The sequence below is a fragment of the Meles meles genome, chromosome 18, assembly GCF_922984935.1.
Source record: "Meles meles chromosome 18, mMelMel3.1 paternal haplotype, whole genome shotgun sequence".
In the NCBI taxonomy this organism is placed as follows: Eukaryota; Metazoa; Chordata; class Mammalia; order Carnivora; family Mustelidae; genus Meles; species Meles meles.
This window is the reverse complement of record NC_060083.1, coordinates 43,502,528-43,516,799: the sequence shown is the minus strand read 5'-3', so window position 1 is coordinate 43,516,799 and position 14,272 is coordinate 43,502,528. Positions and strand designations below refer to the sequence as shown.

Sequence of the window (14,272 nt, the reverse complement as noted above, 5' to 3'; positions counted from 1 at the left end):
GTGTTGGGCTCCATGCTCAGTGGGGAGGGAGTCTACTTGAGATTCTCTCCCTTTCCCTCTGCACTCTTTCTTTTTCTCTAAACTAAATAGCTGAATCTTAAAAAAAAAAAAAAAGAATGAAAAGGATGTGTCTGTCATGGACACCGCTGTATTATACTTACCCAGAGGTGTCCATTTGGGGGTGTGGAGTGACGGAAGCAACATAGGACCAGGCAACAGAACCTCTGGGCTATGAATCTACTCTATCATTAGTCCTCTCTGGGCCTTGATATCCACTTCTGCAGAAAAAAAAAAAAAAGGCTTGGGGGTGATGGTCATGGTAGCTTTAAATTATATCAGTGCTTCCTAACCTATTTGAAAATTTGAATCATCTGGGAAACTTTAAAACATGTAGTTTCTCAGGCTCCCACGAACACATATTCTGATTGAACAGGACTGGGGTACAGATTGGGAGGTTCTGGATGTTTCAAAAGCCCCCGCCTCAGGCAATTCTGATGTATAAATCAGGTGTAGAGATCCTGGACCGCATGATCTCTTCCTCCCAGTTCTATATTTCTTCAATGTGAAAAATTTCCCTCATTGTGAAATTTTCTTCAATGTGAAAAATCTTCACGTCCGGTGACGTACTGAGGATCCTCTCAGATCCAAGCAATCCATCATCTGTCCCCACCATTCTCAGTCCATCCAACCTGTCTTTAGAGGCCGTCCGTACCTCCAGGCCCATCCAAAAAGAAAATGCAAATTAAAACAGAATGTCTTCTGATCCAGATCTCCACTCCCACTGCCACCTCCACATCCCCACCTCCCACTCCACCCCCTTCTCCGGGCGCTGCCTTCCAAAGGCGAGCCCTAGTCTCCAGTGCTGCCATTACCATTCCGAGAGTATGACAAGGTCCAGACCCAACAAAGAGGTAGGAATTTTGACCCATCTCAGAATTTACACATGGACCTGAATCCTCTGTGGATTCTCACCTCTTTCCAAAGGTATTTTTTCCCCCGGGGATGGTACTCTGGTTGTCTCCTAGTCCCCCATTGTGCCAGACGGTCTGTAAAGTTGGAGTTCTTTTTTTTTTGTTTGTTTATTTTCAGCGTAACAGTGTTCATTGTTTTTGCACCACTCCCAGTGCTCCATGCAATACGTGCCCTCCCTATTACCCACCACCTGGTTCCTCAACCTCCCATCCCCCCGCCCCTTCAAAACCCTCTGGTTGTTTTTCAGAGTCCATAGTCTCTCATGGCTCATCTCCCCTTCCAGTTTCCCTCAACTCCCTCTCCTCTCCATATCCCCATGTCCTCCGTATTCTTTGTTATGCTCCATAAAGTTGGAGTTCTTAAAAAAAATACACAACATTCCCATTTTCATGTGTTGCTTTGAATATTCAATGATCTTTCTTCCTTTTTTCTTTCCCCTTCCTTCCCCTTGTTCCCCCCGGACTCCCCTCCATCTCTTTCCATCAAGGAAAGGGTTCTGACCACTGCTCCTTCCGCCCACTTAGAGAAGAGTGTGAGGGTTCAGTTCACCAGGAGGTCCAGGGAGAACGTGGCTCCCACCTCATGCAGTTTTATGATGAGTCTCTTTCCTTTTCACAAGGCAGTTATTAATCATGACTGATGCTCACTGACCAAGCCCAAACAATTGTGTGGCACACTCCACATACCACACACAGTCACAGATGTTTGCCTTGCTCACATGGGCTGGCACGAGGATGCCACTGCCGCCTGGGAGGAGCCACGGGACCATTGTATTGCAGCCTCTGCCTGCTGCAGGAGGCACAGACATCCAGCTTTTACTATTCTGATTTTCCAGAATGATCATTCTCCACCAGAGGAGATGAGGAAGGGGAGCACCCATGCCAGAGCCAGAGTCTTATGGCTCTCTCCAACCTGGGCTAATGATGGCTGGCTGGTGTTTGGCCGTGATGACAGGTCTTTCCGAAGATGTATTTTTACCCTCTGGACAAATAGCAGTTGGGACGAGTTGGGCTTTTTTATGAGTTGAGGTACTCAGAGCTGGAAAATAAACAGGCAGCTAATGAAACGTTCTTATGGAAACTGGCATAAATAATAACAAAGGAAACATCCTGTCCCCTGTGCCAACACCCTCGGGTGAGGGGCTATAAAAGCTGCTGGCCACCGGCCACCGTCAGACGTGGGGAACTCCGGCCGCACTCCTGACCTGCCATCTGACCCGTCGGGACCATGGGGTGCTGCCCAGGGGACTGCTTCACCTGCTGCCCTCAAGACCAAGACTGCTGTGAAGTGTGCTGCTGCCAGCCCGCCTGCTGTGGCTGCTGTGGTTCCTGCTGTGGCTGCTGTGGTCCCTGCTGCGGCTGCGGGGGCTCTGGCTGCGGAGGCTCTGGCTGCGGAGGCTGCGGGAGTGGCTGCTGCGGGAGTGGCTGCTGTGGCTCCGGCTGCGGCTCCGGCTGCGGGGGCTGTGGGAGCGGCTGCTGTGGGTCCAGCTGCTGCGGCTCGTCGGGGTGCTGCGGTCCTGTCTGCTGCCAGCCTACGCCTGTTTGCGAGACGAAGTGAAGCCCTCTGCCCCCTCCGCGGAGCTGGCCCTAGCAAAGCCTCCACCTGCTGCGGGTGGAGAGACTCCTTGTCTCCAGGACATTCCTGGCTCCCAAGACAGCGTCCTGCCTCCGTGTTATTTGTAGACGAGGGCTGGTTCTCCAATGCCTGCCCTGGTGTTTCAAGGTCCTGAGAGTAAGAGCCCCATGCTGGTGAGAAAATGGAAACTGGGTCCCATCCAAAGTGATCCCCGAAGCTCACAGGGTGACTCCCCATGGCTTTATTTTCATGGACTTAAATGTCTTGTCACTAGAAGGCATCCCCTTACTCAAGGTGGCTTTGGGACTGACCCTTCTCAGCTTTCTGCTGCTTTTGAGTGCAAAAATTTCTCTTTGTTAACTTCTTAATAAATTCGAGCTTGCTGGCATAACCAAATTAGTTCTCCCGCCTCTTCCTTGGCTCCCTCCTGAGCACTGGGCCAGGAAAATTTACTCTGGCATCCACAATTGGGTTTTTGAAATGTGGTTTGTGGACCAGAGTCCCCTTGCATCGGAATCACCTGGGGGCCAGTTAAAATGGAGATTCTGAAGCCCACCCCCAGGGCTGTAGCTTGACAATTTTGTTTTAAATAAGAACCCCAGATGTAGACTAAAGCTTCTCATGGTCTGCATGAGATTCACTTGGGGAGGTTTTAAAAATACAGAATCTTAGGCTTCACCATTAGAGATTAAAAAAAAAAAAGATTTTATTTACTTATTTGACAGAGATCACGTGTAGGCAGAGAGGCAGGCAGGGGAGGGGTAAGCAGGCTCCCTGCTGAGCAGAGAGCCCAATGTGGGGCTCGATCCCAGAACCCTGGGATCATGACCTTCGCTGAAGGCAGAGGCTTAACCGACTGAGCCACCCAGGCGCCCCTAGAGATCTTATCCATTAGCTCCAGTGTGGCTGCCTTGGGAACCTGTATTTTTAAAATGCAGTAAATGGGAAAATGCTGAGGCTGGCCAAGATTTAATCTTGAGTAAGGGACATGGCTTTCTTCAGCAGTATAGCTCTCCTAGAATGGTTCTGCAGGAGGGTTCCAGGTTTAGTCAGAACTTTCTGGCAATGTTTGGTAAAACAAGCTTATTTGGAATGGAAGAGGTTCCTCGGGCAGAACTTGGTGAACACAGTGCTTATGGATGTTATGGGAATTCCAGTTTTTTCTTCTAGCCAAATGCTTTGGCAAAGTCTCCTTCTTCTGGGTTAGGTTTTCTTGTACTGAAACCAGCTGTATTTCTTCTCTTTGGGTCCCAGGGATGAGAGAGGTGGGTGTTCATCTGCCAGGTGGGGCCTAAACCAGGTGTGCATGAGTCCAGCTGGAAGGTGAAAATCCAGGATAGTTGATTCAACTTCTGGCTGAACATGATTTTTTTAAAAAGAGTTTATTTATTTATTTGACAGAGATCACAAGTAGGCAGAGAGGCAGGCAGAGAGTGAGAGGGAAGCAGGCTCCCTGCTGAGCAGAGATCCTGATGCAGGGCTTGATCCCAGGAGTCTGAGACCATGACCTGAGCCGAAGGCAGAGACTTTAATCCACTGAGCCACTCAGGCGTCCCTGGCTGAACGTGATCTTAAGAAACACGTGGAATAAAATTTATTTTGCTCTTGCCTTGGGAGAACAATATTTATTTTTCATTCCTGCGAAGCAATGTTTCATTCAACAAACATGCAAAAATGTATTTTTTTAAAGATTTTATTTATTTATTTGACACAGAGAGAGAGATCACAAGCAGGCAGAGAGACAGGCAGAGGGGGAGGGGGAAACAGTCTCCCTGCTGAGCAGAAAGTCTGATGCGGGACTCGATCCCAGGACCCCAAGATCCTGACCTGAGCCGAAGGCAGAGGCTTTAACTCACTGAGACATCCAGGTGCCCCCAAAATGTATTTTTTAAAAATTTATTTATTTGACAGAGATCACAAGTAGGCAGAGAGGCAGGCGGGGGAGGGGGAAGCAGGCTCCCTGCTGAGCGGGGCTCAATCCCAGGACCCTGAGACCATGACCTGAGATGAAGGCAGAGGCTTAACTCACTGAGCTGCCCAGGCACCCCAAAAGTGTATTTTTTGATTATAAGCATGGCAATGATCTCTAAAAATATGGAAAAAATACAGGAAAATATGAAGAAGGAATAACAACCACCTGGATTCTCAACGTCAGCTTCAGCATCTATTACTGATATAGGTGTTTTCAGATTCCTTTCTAAGCATATTTACAAATAAAACTGGGATTATACTATTTTTATGTTTTTGCCTTTGAAATATTTGTTTTTTATAAGCCAACTTTATTAAGGTATACTTTGTATATAATAAAGTACACCCAATTGTAAGGGACAGTTTGATGAGATTTGACAATTGTATATACTTAAGTAACCACCACAGCACTCAAGATATAGAACTTGCCATCATCCCTCAAATTCTCCAGTGCCCCATTTGCAGACAATCCTCCCCACCTCTGATCCCAGCCTCAGTCAACCATCGATCTTTATATCACTGTATTTCACCATTTCTAGAATCTCATGTAAATTAAAATCATTCAGTGTGATCTCTTTTCCACTTAGGATAACATTATTGATATTCATCCCTGTGTCAGATATCAACAGTTCATCCCTTTTTGTTAAATAATATTACATTGTATGAATAAAGTTCATGAAAAAATATTCATCTACTGATGGAAATTTGGGTTGTCTCCAGTTTTTGGCTATTATGAAGAAAGCTACTATGAACATTCATGTATAAATTTTTGAGTGGACATATGTTTATTCCATATATCAGGGAAAGATTCTTTGAGATGACATTCCAGCATAACAGATGATGCCATGTTGAATTTCTCAGCTGAGAGAGTTTATAAGGGACTAGTGGGAGGAAGGCCCTCTCCATGTGAATTTCATTGCTGGTTTAGCTGCAGAAGAAAAAGTGCATGGAGAAAAACTGAAAAGGTGGAGATCAGGATCTTGGGGCTTCTTCTCTGCTTTTCCCTCTGCAAAGTTGTCTAAAAGTCTTCTTTTCCAACTGTCTTGAGAGCTACACCTAAAGGATTTCACTTCTTGTTCCTAATCTTCCACTTTCAACCACTAGCTCTATTGATTCTGGCTCTTTACAACCCCTCATATTGCTCCAGGCCCAAGGCACTGCCCAGTTCAGGTTGTCACTATGAAGATTTTGAGTAATTGCCCCAGACACCTAATGGTCTCCCTGGTTCCAGACTTGCCCTCCTTCTCCCATCTCTGCACCACAGCCAGGGAGGTCTTTCTAAAGGGCAAACATGGCCAACTCACTCCCATGTTTAAAACACCCAGGTGTCAGTGTAAAATCTAACTACTTACCATGGTCCACAAGGCCTTTCATGATTGAGTACCCATTATCCTTCAAGTCCCATTGCTATTCCTTCCTGTCCCTTGTATCTTTCATCCTGGCTATGGAACCATTTACTGCTCCCCAATTGTATCATGCTTTTGAGAAGACTTTCTTAATTTCCTAAAAGCCATGTTGGTGTTTCCCCTGGGTGCGTCCATAGGACCCCAGGCATCCATCTGTCACAGCACTTGTACATATACTGTACCATAATTGCCTATGGATGCGGCTATTTCTCTCCTAAACTTGGACTCCTTGAAACAGGAATTGTGGCTCATTCTTTTTGTAACCCTTGCACAGAACCAAATGATGGTTGAATTGAATGAATGATTGAAAGAGAAATTGAGGGAGTGATTGCATAAATTAATGAATGAAGGCGGAGATGATGAATAGATGGCATAATGGTTCAGCTTTTCTAAAGGAGAACTGCATTTGCATTGATGTTGAAAGCACATAGTGGAGACAGCCCTTTAATGAGCAAGGATGTCAGGTCTTGGTGTTCAAAAACCTAGGGTACATTTTTCATCCCATGTCTGTAGCACTGACATGCTTTGAGAAAGCATTTGTGTTCTTTGCTGTTGATCACAAAGTTTTTGCAAAAAATCTCTTGTCTTTCTTCTTTATCCTTTGGGTCTTGGAGGTGTCTTTGTCTTAAAAGCTATTAAAATCACCAAAATCAAGAGGGATTCTTAAGGGCCACTGAATGCTTGAGGTGTGGGTGGATGGAAGGAAAATAAGGAGGAGATGCTGAGAGTCGGGGTCAAGTGCTTTCTGGGTACAGGTAGAACCAGTGGTCTGGGGGCAGGGTTGTTCATAGAATAGGATGGAGGACAACACAGTGGGTTGAGCCTATGACATGTGGCTTTGATAAAGTCTTTTTTCGATAAAGTCCTTTGATAAGAAAGGTCAGACTAGACAGAATGGTGAGGAGGAAGGGGGGCAACCTAGATTAGGGGGCAAGTGGGGTGGGATTGTTAGCAAGTGACTTAAACTTTCTGATTCCAACCTTTTCTTTCCTCTTCTTTACCTATAATGGGGGGAGATGAATTCCTATTTCAGAGTATTGCTGATGGTTTTAAATAAGACTATTGCTGTAGGGGCGCCTGGGTGGCTCAGTGGGTTAAGCCTCTGCCTTCGGCTTAGGTCATGATCTCAGAGTCCTGGGATCAAGCTCTGCATTGGGCTCTCTGCTCAGCGGGGAGCCTGCTTCCCCCGCCCCCGGTCTGCCTCTCTGCCTACTTGTGATCTCTCTGTCAAATAAATAAATAAATAAATAAAATCTTTTAAAAAAAGGGCTATTGCTGTAAAGTGCAGTCATTTAAAATCCAGTCCAGAAAGCCCCTCTCCCACAGAGCTCACCACTGCTCCCCTCTATTAATCCCTATATGTCTATTGTTGACTTTACCATAGCATTGCAATGAGTTTACCTGAATGCATGTCTGCCCACCAGAGAGTGAGACCTGTGGGAACGGGTGAGTGGGTCCTATTCATGTAGGCACATCTGTGTCCCCTAGAGAACCTGGTGCAGAGGACTAGAAGATGGATAAATTATAAGTTCCTTTCTGCTCATGATGCCCAGAAACACAGATAATCCAGTTTGAATGCAACGATGCTTATTCGAAGATGACCTGTTGCTCTGAGGATTCCAAATTTAGCAAGTCAATAAACAAACGCTTCTTGATGGGTAGATAAACAACTTCCAGATCAACAAACCTTGATATAATAAGATGTTCCTCTGAAAACTGCTCAAACAGCAATGAGGAAAAGATGCAGAGGTTCCAAACAGCACATGTCAGTGAGGGGGGTATAAAAGTGAGGGCCTCAGAGAGCTGTCCCAGTCAGGCAGTACCCCTCTCAGTACTCACAAGGGAGCAGAGACACCTCCACCATGTCTGGAAACTGCTGTTCTAGGAAATGCCCGTCCGTGCCGGGCATCTCTCTCTGCTCCACTGAGGTGAGCTGTGGAGGGCCTGTCTGCTTGCCCAGTTCCTGCCGGAGCCAGACATGGCAACTGGTGACTTGTGAAGGTAGCTGCGGATCATCTAGCTGCAGCCCACAGTGCTGTCAGCCCTGTTCTGTGAGCAGCTGTGCCCAGCCTGTGTGCTGCGAAGCCACCATCTGTGAGCCCGCCTGTGCCGTGAGCAGCTGTGCCCAGCCTGTGTGCTGCGAAGCCACCATCTGTGAGCCCGCCTGTGCCGTGAGCAGCTGTGCCCAGCCTGTGTGCTGCGAAGCCACCATCTGTGAGCCCGCCTGTGCCGTGAGCAGCTGTGCCCAGCCTGTGTGCTGCGAAGCCACCATCTGTGAGCCCGCCTGTGCCGTGAGCAGCTGTGCCCAGCCTGTGTGCTGCGAAGCCACCATCTGTGAGCCCGCCTGTGCCGTGAGCAGCTGTGCCCAGCCTGTGTGCTGCGAAGCCACCATCTGTGAGCCCGCCTGTGCCGTGAGCAGCTGTGCCCAGCCTGTGTGCTGTGAAGCCACCACCATCTGTGAGCCCGCCTGTGCCGTGAGCAGCTGTGCCCAGCCTGTGTGCTCTGAGGCCCCTTCCTGCCAGCCACTTCTCTGTGTACCCACTCCCTGCCAGTCCATCATATGCAAACCCAGCTGCTGCCAGCCGGTCATCTGTGAGCCCAGCTGCTGTTCAGCTGTCTGCACTGTGCCTAGTTCCTGCCAACCAGTGGTCTGTGAGCCCACTTGCTGTCAGCCGGTCTGCCCCACACCTAGCTGCTGTCCGTCTGTCTGCTCTGTGGCTAATAGCTGCCAGGCTGTCTGTTGTGACCCCAGTCCTTGTGAGCCATCTTGCTCAGAGCCCAGCAACTGCCAGCCAGCTCCCTGTGTGGCTCTGGTCTGTGAGCCTGTCTGTCTTCGCCCTATCTGCTGTGTTCCAAGCCCTTGTGAGCCACCTTGTGTCTCCAGCACTTGCCAAGAGCCCTCTTGTTGCATCTCCAGCATCTGCCAATCCATCTGCTCTGAGCCCAGTCCTTGTTCAGCAAGTATCTGTGTGCCCAGTCCATGTCAACCTAACTGCTACATAGTTAAGCGCTGCCAGTCCATCTGCCGCGAGCCTATTTCCTGCCCATCTACTTCCTGCCAACCTCTCTGCTGCCGCCCGGGGTCTTCTGCATCTGCCGTCTGCCAACCAACTTGCTCTCGGACTTTCTACATACCCAGCTCCTGCAAACCGCCTTGCACCCCTTCGGTTTCTTACCGCCCATTCTGTCGTCCAATCTGCTCTGGACCCATCACTTACAGGCAGCCGTATGTGACATCCATCTCCTATCGTCCTGCCTGCTACCGCCCATGCTACTCCATCCTGCGCCGTCCGGCCTATGTCACTTCTCTCTCTTACCGTCCACTCTCCTCCCGTCTGCCTTGTGCTGACTCCTGTAAACGGGATTGCAAAAAATCTACTTCTAGCCAACCAGATTGCACTGACTCAATGTCCTGCAAGGCCGAGGTCTCAAATGCCAGTCCCTGCCAACCCAGTGAGGCCAAACCCACCAGCCCAACCACCCGTGAGGCTGTAGCCAGCTCACCAACTGCCGCCAAGCCTGCTGACCACTGATCTGGCCTCACCCCACCGATTCCTGCAAAGCAAACCCCCAGCTAGAAAGAAACCTTAACTACCCTCCCCAAAGCTCACAATGACTTAAAAGCTTTCTGCACCATCATTCACCATCTTCTTACACTTCGAAGAACTCATCAGAAATGGCAGTCTCCTAATGGTCCAAATGAAGGTGACCTGGCACCCGGTGAGGGGGTCATTCTGGCTTCCTGCCTGCTGCTGCCATCAAGCTGAGAAGAACTGCTTCACCACATCATCCTGAGTCTCTTTCCCAGCACTAAGTCTTTTGTCCTCATGCATGTGCTTCCTTGCTGGATGTGCTTACATTCCTTGGGGACTTCTTCCGTGAGAAAAAGATATTTAACTCTACAATAAAGTGGCTAAGTTGAAGTGACACACTTTTCTCATTGCCCTGTTAATGTCATATTCTCATCAGCTAACTTGGTTTGTCTTTGAGAGCAACTTCATTCATTGATCTATCCAACAAGCTTTATTAGACAGCCATTAGCCAGGGACTGTGTTAGACTGTAGGAACGAAAGGACGTATGTCTCAGTCCTTGTTCTCAGGGAGCTCACTATCAGGATGGGGGTGGGGGAGACAGATAGACAGACAGACGGTTACTTCATTGCCTTGGCTAAGTACTTGGAGAGAGGCAAACATAGGGTAGTTTGAACCCAGCAGGCAGGGGGAGATAAAGGGAAGAGTTCTTGGGGAGTGTGATACAGAAGCTGAGTCTTTCAGCACATATAAGAATTAACCAGTTCAAAACCAGAAAGGTGACTGTTTTCCAGGCAGGGGAAACATAGAAATGAATGGGGCTGTGAGCACACCATTCATTAGGGAGGCTTGGGCAGAGGTGTGCTTAGAGGCAGGTGAACTCTGAGGTCAGCTAAGTAGACAGTGACCTGCCTTGTCAGGCCTTGTAAGTTAGAGATATTTTATTTTGGTGCAGGGCTGACATGAAGGCATTGCGGGGCCATATGCTGGGCATGTGGCTGTGACATGAAGAGCACTGGGTTTTGGTATGTCCCTCTGTCCTTGGTCTAGAGAACTGAATGAAGGAACATGGACTTGGATGTAAGGAGAATGGGGAGCAAGCCAATGGCTTTGGGGTTCACAGTGTGATAAAAACAAGTGGGAGGGCACACTTCCAATAAGGAAGATGACCTGAATTTCTTGTGTCCTGAGCCCATTTCCTGCCCATTTAGCTCCTGCCAACCTCTCTGCTGCCACCTAGGGTCTTCTGCATCTGCCTTCTTCTTCTTCTTCTTTTTTCTTTCACTTGTTAAAAATTTCTTTTCAGCGTAACAGTATTCATTGTTTTTGCACAACACCCAGTGCTCCATGCAATATGTGCCCTCCCTACTACCCACCACCTGGTTCCCCAACCTCCCACCCACCGCCCCTTCAAAACCCTCAGGTTGTTTTTCAGAGTCCATAGTCTCTCATGGTTATCTCCCCTTCCAATTTCCCTCAACTCCCTTCTCCTCTCCATCTCCCCATGTCCTCCATGTTCTTTGTTATGCTCCACATATAAGTGAAACCATATGATACTTGACTCTCTCCGCTTGACTTATTTCACTCAGCATAATCTCTTCCAGTCCCATCCATGTTGCTACAAAAGTTGGGTATTCATCCTTTCTGATGGAGGCATAATACTCCATAGTGTATATGGACCATATCTTCCTTATCCATTCGTCCGTTGGTTCTTTCCACAGTTTGGTGACCGTGGCCATTGCTGCTATAAACCTTGGGGTACAGATGGCTCTTCTTTTCACTACTTCTGTATATTTGGCGTAAATACCCAGCACTGCAATTGCAAGGTCATAGGGAAGCTCTATTTTTAATTTCTTGAGGAATCTCCACACTGTTCTCCAAAGTGGCTGCACCAACTTGCATTCCCACCAACAGTGTAAGGGCGTTCCCCTTTCTCCACATCCTCTCCAACACATGTTGTTTCCTGTCTTGCTAATTTTGACCATTCTAACTGGTGTAAGGTGATATCTCAATGTGGTTTTAATTTGAATCTCCCTGATGGCTAGTGATGATGAGCATTTTTTCATGTGTCTGATAGCCATTTGTACGTCTTCTTTGGAGAAGTGTCTGTTCATATCTTCTGCCCATTTTTTGATATGATTATCTGTTTTGTGTGTGTTGAGTTTGAGGAGTTCTTTATAGATCCTGGATATCAACCTTTTGTCTGAACTGTCATTTGCAAATATCTTCTCCCATTCCGTGGGTTGCCTTTTTGTTTTGTTGACTGTTTCCTTTGCTGTGCAGAATCTTTTGATCTTGATGAAGTCCCAAAAGTTCATTTTCGCTTTTTTTTCCTTTGCCTTTGGAGACATATCTTGAAAGAAGTTACTGTGGCTGATATCGAAGAGGTTACTGCCTATGTTCTCCTCTAGGATTCTGATGGATTCCTGTCTCACGTTGAGGTCTTTTATCCATTTCAAGTTTATCTTTGTGTACGGTGTAAGAGAATGGTCGAGTTTCATCCTTCTACATATAGCTGTCCAGTTTTCCCAGCACCATTTATTGAAGAGACTGTCTTTTTTCCATTGTATATTTTTTCCTGTTTTGTCGAAGATTATTTCACCATAGAGTTGAGGGTCCATATCTGGGCTCTCTACTCTGTTCCACTGGTCTATGTGTCTGTTTTTATGCCAGTACCATGCTGTCTTGGTGATCACAGCTTTGTAGTAAAGCTTGAAATCAGGTAACGTGGTGCCGCCAGTTTTGTTTTTGTTTTTCAACATTTCCTTAGCAATTCAGGGTCTCTTCTGATTCCATACAAATTTTAGGATTATTTGCTCCAGCTCTTTGAAAAAGATTCTTTATATGGAAATCCCCAAAGACTCCACCCCCAGACTACTAGAACTCATACAGCAATTCAGTAACGTGGCAGGATACAAAGTCAATGTACAGAAATCAGTGGCTTTCTTATACACTAACAATGAAAATACAGAAAGGGAAATTAGAGAATCGATTCCATTTACTATAGCACCAAGAACCGTAAGATACCTGGGAATAAACCTAACCAAAGAGGTAAAGGATCTGTATTCGAGGAAATACAGAACACTCATGAAAGAAATTGAAGAAGACACAAAAAGATGGAAGACAATTCCATGCTCTTGGATTGGAAGAATAAACATTGTTAAAATGTCTATACTTCCCAGAGCAATCTATACTTTTAATGCCATTCTGATCAAAATTCCACCGGTATTTTTCAAAGAGTTGGAGCAAATAATCCTGCATCTGCCTTCTGCCAACCAACTTGCACTCAGACTTTCTACATACCAAGCCTGGGCAAAACGTCTTGGACTTTATGTTCTCCTAGTCTCTGCAAGGCACACTCCTTGTGTAAACTCCATTCATACTCCCTTCCAATCCTAAGGACTGAGTCTCTTCAAAGTAGTCACTTAGTGCATGGCATAAAGGGCTATCCCTAGACCTCAAGGTGCAGTGGGGGTGGACCAGGGCTTCTGAGCTTCAGTGTTATTGACATTTTGGGCTGAATAATTCTTTGTTGTGGGGACCATCACTTTCACATTGTAGGATATTAAGCAGAATCCCTGACCTTTACCAACTAAATGCTGGAGCATCCCCTGAGTGTGATGATCAATAATGCCTCCAGACATTAGCAAACATCCCTGGGGTTAGGGGGCAAACTTGCCCCTGTTTGAGAACCACTGGGTTATACAGTGGCAGAGGGAGAAACTCAATGGTGGAGCTTAACCAGTACATTGGTGTTAGGGTTACTGTCTCATCAGGCCATTGATTTGTCTCTCTCCTTACAGAGTCCAGGGGAGTTGGCCAGGGTTTTAAATCTCTGTCCAGGCTCCTGGGTAGCTCAGTGGGTTAAGTCTCTGCCTTCAGCTCAGGTCATGATCTCAGGATCCTGGGATTAAGTCTCACATTGGGCTCTCTGCTCAGCAGAGAGCCTGCTTCCCCATCTTTCTCTGCCTGCCTCTCTGCCTACTTGTAATTTATCTGTGTGTCAAGTAAATAAATAAAATCCTTAAAAAAAAATCTCTGTCCCAAGCACAGTCCTAGTGATTCATGTGAATCATAGCAATTCCATGAGGTAAGATTTCTTTCCCTCTGTTTTATAAGACAAATATGAGCAACAATCCAAGGGTCCAAAAACAGAGACAAGAAAACTGTGGTATAGTCACACGACAAATACAATACTACAGTGAAAACAACTGGACAGGGATGCCTGGGTGGTGCAGTTGGTTAAGCATCTGCCTTTGGCTCAAATCATGATCTCAGGGTCCTGGGATCGAGCCCTGCATTGGGCTCCTTGTTCAGCAGGGAGCCAGCTTCTTCCACTGCCTGCTGCTGCCCCTGCTTGTGCTCTCTACCTCTGACAAATAAATAAAATCTTAAAAAAAACCAACCCTCCCCCCCCAAAAAAACCCCTACAGCTGGACAATAGCCATATGCAAAACAAGGGTGAACCTGACCAGAATAGAGGTGATACAAACAAGCCTCAAGACCACATATATGTTTAAGCCTCAAAAACAACACTCATACATACATGCAAATACATATGTATGAGTATACACACATGTATACATATGCATACACACATACAAATATATATCTAATATATATTCACAAGGGAATGCTAAACACAGAATTCAGGATAGCCACAGGGAGTGAGAGACATACAAAAGTAACATACCAGTTAAATATATATAAAACATGCAGAACATAGGGTTCTGTCCAAAGTTTGTGTTTTTTATGCATCATGATTCTTGATGCGATCACAACAGTCCTTGGTGGTATACCAGATGTCTTTAGTGCCTTGA

The 14,272-nt window shown here is 46.7% G+C and overlaps 2 protein-coding genes across 2 annotated transcripts; both read left to right on the top strand.

The window, feature by feature from the left end:
- Positions 1-2,199: 2,199 nt before the first annotated feature.
- Positions 2,200-2,529, top strand: LOC123929003 (keratin-associated protein 17-1). Its single transcript, XM_045984149.1, has one exon. It carries the CDS (start codon positions 2,200-2,202, stop codon positions 2,527-2,529), a length of 330 nt encoding a protein of 109 aa, XP_045840105.1.
- Positions 2,530-7,783: 5,254 nt separating this feature from the next.
- Positions 7,784-9,454, top strand: LOC123930053 (keratin-associated protein 16-1). Its single transcript, XM_045986261.1, has 2 exons — positions 7,784-8,305; positions 8,429-9,454. The coding sequence occupies exons 1-2, from the start codon at positions 7,784-7,786 to the stop codon at positions 9,452-9,454; spliced, it is 1,548 nt and encodes a 515-aa protein (XP_045842217.1).
- Positions 9,455-14,272: the final 4,818 nt, after the last annotated feature.

What these genes read in the sequence shown, in the direction of transcription:
- LOC123929003 (XM_045984149.1), top strand. Translation starts at nt 2,200, where the DNA reads ATGGGGTGCTGCCCAGGGGACTGCTTCACCTGCTGCCCTCAAGACCAA.
- LOC123930053 (XM_045986261.1), top strand. Translation starts at nt 7,784, where the DNA reads ATGTCTGGAAACTGCTGTTCTAGGAAATGCCCGTCCGTGCCGGGCATC. An exon ending in CCCAGCCTGTGTGCTGCGAA is followed by an intron (nt 8,306 to 8,428) that starts GCCACCATCTGT and finishes GTGTGCTCTGAG; the next exon opens with GCCCCTTCCTGCCAGCCACT.